Consider the following 7,913-nt stretch of genomic DNA (forward strand, 5'->3'; position numbering starts at 1 on the left):
AGGGCGTTATTGGCATTAGTAAATACGGTAATAAGCATTAACTACCAGTTAATTAACAGTTAATTACTGATAAATAATCATTTAGGTCATGTTAATTAAGGTATTCATTTATGCCTCACGTAATAGTTATAAATTGCGAAAACATAAAGTTGGTTGTTACAGCGCCACCTTGAGGTCAACGATTGTCATTTTGTGTGCCGGAGCAGTGGGGGGAATTTGCAACGTAGCTGCAAATTTTGGTCAGGTTTGGACTCAGTTTCTTCTGCACAATCACTTTTAACATAGAAAAATAATACGGAAGAAGAAGAACCAGAACAAAGACAAAAAGGTTCTGCGCAGCTATGCTGCTTGGACCCCTAATTATCTGATAATTAGCTACCAGCGTGAAAACGTTGTGGGGCTGAAAAGAGTCAAAAGACCAAAACGGCACTAAAAAGGAGAGCGTATTTGTCGGCAGGCCAGAAACACAACTGTATGCTCATGTTTCTTCATGTTCGCTGGCTGTATAAAGTGTTTGCTGAAGTCATAATATGTCAACATTGAGTTGTTATAAATGTGTGTTGATGTAAATAGACCTGAATGTGAGTGCATGTCCCCCTGCAGCTGAAATGGATGACGAAGTGTCGGATGCCATGCGAAAGGAGGTCTGCATCACAGAGCAGACTCAGTACTACTTTGAGACCGACGTCGTGTCTTTTAGAGGCTCATTCGACTGTGAAAACTGCTCCAGGTAAAACCGCAGTACACCTTAAAACCTTCTCGGCTGCCCAGCATGCACTTACACACACTCAAGTTTGTATCCATCAGATCCAAATGAAGCGATCTCACTAAGGCCAGTAAATGTTTAAATACCATAAAGGCGAAGTCAAGTCGAGAGCATGGACCACCGTCCTGGCGTGTGTGTGCGTGTGTGCGTGTGTGCGTGTGTGTGTGTGTGTGAGATATGTACAAATATATATGTGTAGGTACGGTGTTTTAAGGCCCCCTCGTGCCGGCTAATGGAGTGCCTGCCCGCATGCCGCGCAGCGTTCCTGCACATTAGCGGCACACACGTTTCTTTTTAACGACTGCCATAAAAAAGCAGAGAAACTTATTTGTGCACCAGCGACATGTGGGTTTCAGTAAACTGCTCGGAGGACAGTGGGGTAGCACAGCAGGTTTGTGTCCCCTCAGGAGTAAAAGCACTTAGGGAACTTGACTGAGCGATCCACAGTGTGCTTTTCATGGTGTTTACACTTCAAGGTTGTCTTAAAGAATAAAAGGTCCCCGGGGTACTGCTGAGTCATCTATGGGGAATAATTAGTGTCTACTTTTTGTAGCTCTTTAGATATAAAGACATGTAAGCAGCAGACCAGAATCACTGCAGCTTCTTTTCACCGCTTTCTGGTTAAATATTCAACTTTCTGCATCTCTTGTGAGTATGTTTCAGTGACATGGTCTCTTTCCTGGACTCCAGCCCACGTGTCAACAACTGCTCTCGTGTCTCTTGTGTGTCTGCTGCTCTGCAGGCTGTACCACGCTGAAAAGCTGCCCAAGACGAACCTGGTCTTCATCATTGCTGATGCAAAAGGCACCTGCACGTCATGTGACACAAAGCCGTTAATACAGGAGGAGCAGCAATGTATCCTTTTACCTGACACAACTATCATCTGGCTGAGAATCGTTGTGTTTGATTCAGTGAACAGATGTTTTACAAAGTTTGTGCCTTTGACAAGATAATAATCATGGATGGATGCTGATAATTACAGAGAACTTGCAGTAAACATCAGAAGGTTCCTTCTCCCAGCTTCTGTAAAATGATTGTTTCCCATCTTTTATAATTCTGGCTACTCACTATTTCCCTCATTTGCGTCTTCTAAATCCCACAGCCATAATAATGAGTGAGCATTTCCATTGTAATTGACATTTACAAATTGGCTCTGAATTCAGATCTGCCTGCACCGAGTCTGCATGGCAGATGGTCGAATGGGACAGGGCTGCTGAATAGCTTACAAACAAATCTGTGATGTTCTCTCAAACACACAGGGCTGTGGTCAATTAGAGATGAAGCCTGTTGGAAAACCCAATGCTCCAAAATGACTGCCACATCATCGAAATGTTGAGCAATGTGCTCAGAATCCAAAAAGAGGGTTTTAATTGTCTTTCCACTGATTTTTTGGGGCACTAATCAAAAGTATATTGGCCATTTTTCTTTTGTAATCGGGATGTTGTATTTAACAGTTTCCTGTTGTAACTGGAGTTAAGTGTCTTCTGGAAAAAGCACCGTTTGTTGCTGCCGCTATGGATGCAGAATCCCTCAGAAGTTGTGTCTTGTTTCCTGACTTTATTCCTACAGCTAATGGGCCTGATCCCTGCGAAATGGCTCTCAATCCTCGGTACAGGAAAGGGCCCGCAATTTGTTTGGATAATAACGAACACGTAAGTTGCTCTCATCAGAGCTGGATGACTTCGGGTTGAGAACTGAAAATTGATCGGTCCGTGTAGGGTTTCCTGTATAATATTACCAAGCTGCTTCACAGTTGAGGCAGTTGATATGTGCTTATTCACACCCAACATTAGCATTCACTTATGGACCTGCATCTGGACACCTGGCGAACAGGAGTCAAACATTCACTCTCCTCGTAGCTCCGTTTTGGTTTTCATTACCTCCTGGGGGAAATATTTGGCTCCTCAGCTGCTAAATGTTCTGCTATGTTCGCTATATAATCACTAAATGTCTATGTGCGGTTTGGTGCGAGTCAGGTAGCGTACAGTGAGTTTATAGGAGCCTTTTCACTGCAAACAGCTGTCTTCAGGAAAGAGGAAATGCCTCTTATAGTGTGAAAAGCATTTTTCCTTATAGTTTTTTTTTTTTTTTTTCACTTTTTAATGTTTCAAAATCAGCAACTTGATCTGTTTTGACTTTTTTTTTTAACCTGGAAATTAAGAGGTAGGAACAGCAAGATTTTAGGGACCAATTAAAAACAAAGACCAGAAGGATTTCGCCCAAGTTTATAAAACTTTTCCTGGCCAAAGTCCAAAATCCTTAAGGTGCTCTCCTGATATGGAAACAATAACTCAGTGAAGAAATCCTACCCATGGCACCTTTCCATCACTAATATCTTTACATGGTGCATGTCACTTCTTTTTTTTTTTTATTTATTTTGTATTTTTTTCTGAAATCCCTTAAAAGCTGAGTGTGTGTAGGTTTCCCATGCAAAGATAAACAGCCGGCTGTTACTCGACTTATGAATAACTAAGCTAAACAAACACTTTTTTGAGCGGCGCAGAATCTTTGTGTGTGAAACCTCTGTGCTTGAATGCTGTTTGTTTTCACTCTATAGTCTTTTTCCAATGTCAAACTGTGTCAGTCCTAAAAATGAACTCTTATGCCTGCACTGTCTTGCTCACTCACACACTCTCTAATGCAAACACCCACCCACACACTAACACTTTCTCCTACACTCTTGTGTCTTAAGGGAATGCATCTGTCTTGTACCACTATTTGTCCACTGAATCTGATTTGTTGTGCCTTTTTCTGCTCCTATTTGCTTTCTAACTTGCTGACTAAGTGGACCTTTTTGCTGCATGATTCTCTTTCTCTCTGTTTTCTCTGTTTCCTGCCTTGTGATTGGCTGTTGATGGTTAGGATGAGGCCATGTGCCGAAGGAGCGCAGGCTCCCCATTGGCTTCCTCTCTGCTCATGTTACTGCTGCCACTGTTCATGTGCTGTCTCGGGTCAGTCCCATAACACAAGCTCTCTCACTCATTAACATGTTGTCATTATGTTATACTCAATCTAACGGTCTGTGGCTTGTAGCTCTTTTGCTCTCTTCCCCCTGATGTTTCTCTCCTCAGTTTGTTTTCCTCTTACTTCCTTTCCTGTTTTTACATCTCTGCTTTGTCCCACTACCTAATGTCTTTTGCTATTGTTTTCCCACACGTATCCTTCTCACCTGTCACTCTCTCTCGTACTATACCACCATCTGTCTTCACCTCCTCCAACCTACCCCTCCTTCTATTTCTGTCTCTCGTCAACATTTTCTCCGTCTCACCTGACTTTGAACTTCAAGCCATGACTCTTTGTATCTTACCCCATCTATCATTATCTGTCTCCAGCTAAAGACTCCAGTGTCTCTACTGATTACTGATGTATACAGACGCGAGCAAAAACTGACCATTCACTTCTCATTTGCATCCATATTTCCATCTGTCTCTTTTAATATTTCTCAACTTATTTTATTTTTTTCTGTTCGCCAAAGAAATATCAAGGCAAGACATTCTTTCCCTTTTACCTCCAGATGCTAAGCGTACCGTGATCAGTTTAGGTCATATGTAATGGCTCAACATTTTCCAGTCAAGTATAAACAAGTAATTTTGGAGCTTTTTTATAGTCTTTGACGACTTTTTCGATCCCTGTATTTTTTAAACTGACCGTTTGCTAAGCCTCAGTCCTCTTACTTTGTGCTGCGAACATGCGACGCCTTTCAGGTTTTCCATTGTCACATGACAGATATACTTAAGTGCTGTAATATGTATGTTTACAATGTTAAAGTAGTCAGACGTAGACAAAACCTCTCACTATCTGAAATGACTGACACCTACAGACCTCACCATTTATAGCCTGCTAGTAAAAAAAAAAAAAGCAAACATAAGCTCCTAGAATGGGTTCAAAACACCACCACCACCGACACTGTCAAGATGTAAAAAAAAAATTATGGAAAATTATAAGATCAGATTTATTCTCAGACTTTCAGTGAAACAATTCATTCATGATAGCTTCTGAGACGAATTACCCATTGTGATGTCAAATTCATCACCTTGGGAGCAATAAAGTTCAGTAAGATAACGTCTCACCGCCAGAAATCTAATTTCATTCGAACAAACAAAAGCATCACAAAAGTGTTTCACATTCTACTATTTGAATTGGAAAGAACGCTGCTGCAATCTGGTGGTGGCAGTGACGCATCTCAGAAGCCAGATGAGGAATCTACACGTACAATTTATATCTCTGTTGATGTACGCCAGCTAGCTGGACACTAGAGCACAAGTTATGTTACAGCAGACCGATAAATCGATTGGTTATACACTTTTTTTTTTGTTGGTTTTGGAAAGTCTGGAAATTAAACACTACTGTCCAAACTCAGTAAATGTTGAGTTTGGCTCTTACTAAAAACCGCCTTGAAAACAGCTTGAAAGTCCTCCCGTTCCAAGTTCTTCTCGTTAAGCTCCGATTGGACAATAGCTGTTTGACGGAGGGGTTTTTAGCAAACGGACAGTTGAAAGCATTTAATTGTGTTGTTTTTAACAAACGGTAACTTCTCTTCTTTTCCTCCCTGCTTGGCACCAGGAGCAGGACCCTGACTGTGGTGGGGTGTCCGGCCTGAGCCCCTCACTTTGGCTAATGGTGGCCCTTCAGCTGGCTCTGCTCTGGGTTGTGACAGACTCCAGACACCATGCCATCCCATCGTGACCTCTGAACAACCAGATCATGCCCTGTAACTTCTCTCCCTCCTTTTCAACCAGCATGCAGCGCTGCCGCTGAAACGACGAATGCCCGACGAGGCGCGCTTGTAACAAACAAAAACCTGTGAGCCCCACATTCTGACAGTTTCTTCTCTTGATACCTTTATTTTCAGGGGTTTCTCAAAGTGATTTCACTGGGGTACAAGTGACGAAAGAAATGTATATCAGAAGATAATGATTTGAATGATAAGAAAGACCTCGAGCTACGCCTGTCCCTCGTCCCTTCAATGGCCCCTGCCAGCTGAGATTAAAGGAATCCAGAGATTAATTTTGATTGGCGACTTTCCGAACTTTATCTGGCTTGATGTCATTGATGAAAGCGATTGGACTGCCTTATATTATCAGAGGGATTTAAACCACGATGGAGGGCCTTGCTGTTTATTGAAGAAGTTGAGCGGTTTTATTCACCACTGCCAGAAACAGCGCTGCCCTTTGCAAAAGTGTACTTTATTTTGAATCGATTGCCGTGATTAGTTATTAGTTATTTATTGTTTTTTGGGGGGGGTGAGAATTTGGCTACGATTTCAGTCAGAGACGCCAAATTGTTCCACCACAAGCTCTCTGCCTTTCCTTCGCCTCAGCTGGGTTGTCTCAGTCCCAGAACATTTTCACAGTGTCTCTGAGGGCGTCGTCTTCGCTTCGCCCCACTGTTCTTTCATGTAGATACTGCAGTGTGGAAATCATGTTCATTGTTATGTTTATGCACAAAAGCCAACCCTTCTACTGCCACAGAGCGCTTGTTTCAGAGTGAACGGATTTTAACTTTATGGCTGATCATCTACAGATCAGCCCTAATCAGGAGTGGTAAAACGTACCTGGATTTTCTGCAATGGTGTTGGATTGCTCTGGGGAAAACTTAGTTGCCATTGCGCGCGTTAACCCATCTGGATGAGCCTTGCCGCTGTCCTGTGCATGCTCAGCGGACTAAATCTCTAGTGCCATGTGGACTGTGTGACTCGGACAAACCCATTGTAGTCTGTGGCTGCTGAATGGAAGTGAAGAAGTGTAGTATTTAATACTTTTACTATTTATTTGAATGACGTGTCAGGACAGTATTTTACTGTTTGTTTTATTGCCACCATGAAAGAAACTGAGTAAAGGTTAAAAGAGAATTTGTGTTTGACATTTTGGTCAACATTCGGTTAAATAAGGAAAAAGGTGAATTCTTCATTACTGCTGTCACTTTTTAAATTAAATGACTACTATCTGCACTGCGATTCAAAGTGCAGCTGTTAGTCGTCTTTGAGGTTTGGTCTCCTTGCTGAAGCCTCTATCTCTGTGTAATCGTGAAGTTCCCTCCTGCAGTTTATTCTACTGTGATATCACCAAGTGAAAACCATTTTTCACTTCTGCCCTATTTCACTTTCCCCAATATACGTTCTTCTTCGTTCATTTGTGTGTGCCTTCTTCTCACATTAGCTACATATATAAGACATGAAGTAATAAAGAAAATGTGCTTGAACTACTGTAGATGGTTTTAGAGAAATAGTGTCATGTTGTTTGCAACAGTTAAATAGATTTATGTTTTTTGAAAAACACACTTACAAGTCAAACCACTGCTTCAGAGCAAAAAAAACATGCCAAAATAATAAACAATAACACACTTCACAGAATCAAAACTGGACCCTTAAACCAGCGCAATGTCAGAGAATTATAATTACGTGATGAAATTCAGGATGAAAATATTCGGAACATGAGGAAAACAACTTGCCGTATTGTTGTGATTAATTTATGTTTGTAAACAGACTTGAGGGTTAGTTGAATATGATGAAATAAGGCAGGAAAGAATTTGTCAAACTAGGCCGTGATCATTGAAAACAGTTTAAATCTTTGAGATAAAAAATGACAATTTTAGTTAAAACAGCTGCACTCGAATGGTTTGTTTTGCTCTGCTGTCAATGACTAAACATACAGTTTGTTCATTTTTTAAGTGTTTGTTGGTTTCTGTTAAGAACTTACAATCACATGTTAGAATAATTCTTCTGATTGTTGCTTTTCATATCTCATTAGTTCACAGAGAAGGCAGAGATGTGCCAAGGCAGCAACTGTTGTGTGACTTGTTTAGTGATATCAGATACTTTATGGATACACTCCATGGTTTTTCTGCCTCACTACATCCCAAATCACCAAATATGCTTCTATGACGAACATTTACATCAAATGTTGCACTTAAACATTTGAAGATTCAACAGTTGTCAGCGTTTGGCATTGAAAACATCAACACTGAAAGAAATTTGAGAATGCAACACAAACCACGAGAACAAAACCAGGGAGTGAATCTTTTTTTTTAAAATATATTTTATAAACACGGCCGGATGTTTGCAGGAAATTACTTAACTCTGCGGGGAAGAGAAAACCACATAATTAAGCTATGTGCGTCGTATTACTACCAACATTCACCCTCTTCC

The 7,913-nt window shown here is 41.1% G+C and overlaps 1 protein-coding gene across 2 annotated transcripts in view; it reads left to right on the plus strand.

Annotated features, from left to right (window-relative positions):
* cacna2d1a (calcium channel, voltage-dependent, alpha 2/delta subunit 1a) overlaps nucleotides 1–6,897 on the plus strand; it is an 88,125-nt gene extending 81,228 nt beyond the window's left edge. Inside the window, exons 35-39 of one of the 2 annotated variants that reach the window (XM_069700376.1) lie at nucleotides 604–730; nucleotides 1,509–1,621; nucleotides 2,336–2,418; nucleotides 3,629–3,717; nucleotides 5,330–5,454. In XM_069700376.1, the coding sequence (XP_069556477.1) occupies nucleotides 604–730; nucleotides 1,509–1,621; nucleotides 2,336–2,418; nucleotides 3,629–3,717; nucleotides 5,330–5,366 (449 nt within the window). In that variant the 3' untranslated portion in view covers nucleotides 5,367–5,454. Of the gene's footprint in view, nucleotides 1–603; nucleotides 731–1,508; nucleotides 1,622–2,335; nucleotides 2,419–3,628; nucleotides 3,718–5,329 lie in introns of both variants that reach the window. The other variant, XM_069700375.1, reaches the window with a different exon arrangement.
* The last annotated feature ends 1,016 nt before the right edge of the window (nucleotides 6,898–7,913 follow it).

The sequence above is a fragment of the Brachyistius frenatus genome, unplaced genomic scaffold (assembly GCF_029030835.1).
Source record: "Brachyistius frenatus isolate BFR_SWC_R1_liver_20210118 unplaced genomic scaffold, ASM2903083v1 Contig_33, whole genome shotgun sequence".
Classification (NCBI taxonomy): Eukaryota; Metazoa; Chordata; class Actinopteri; family Embiotocidae; genus Brachyistius; species Brachyistius frenatus.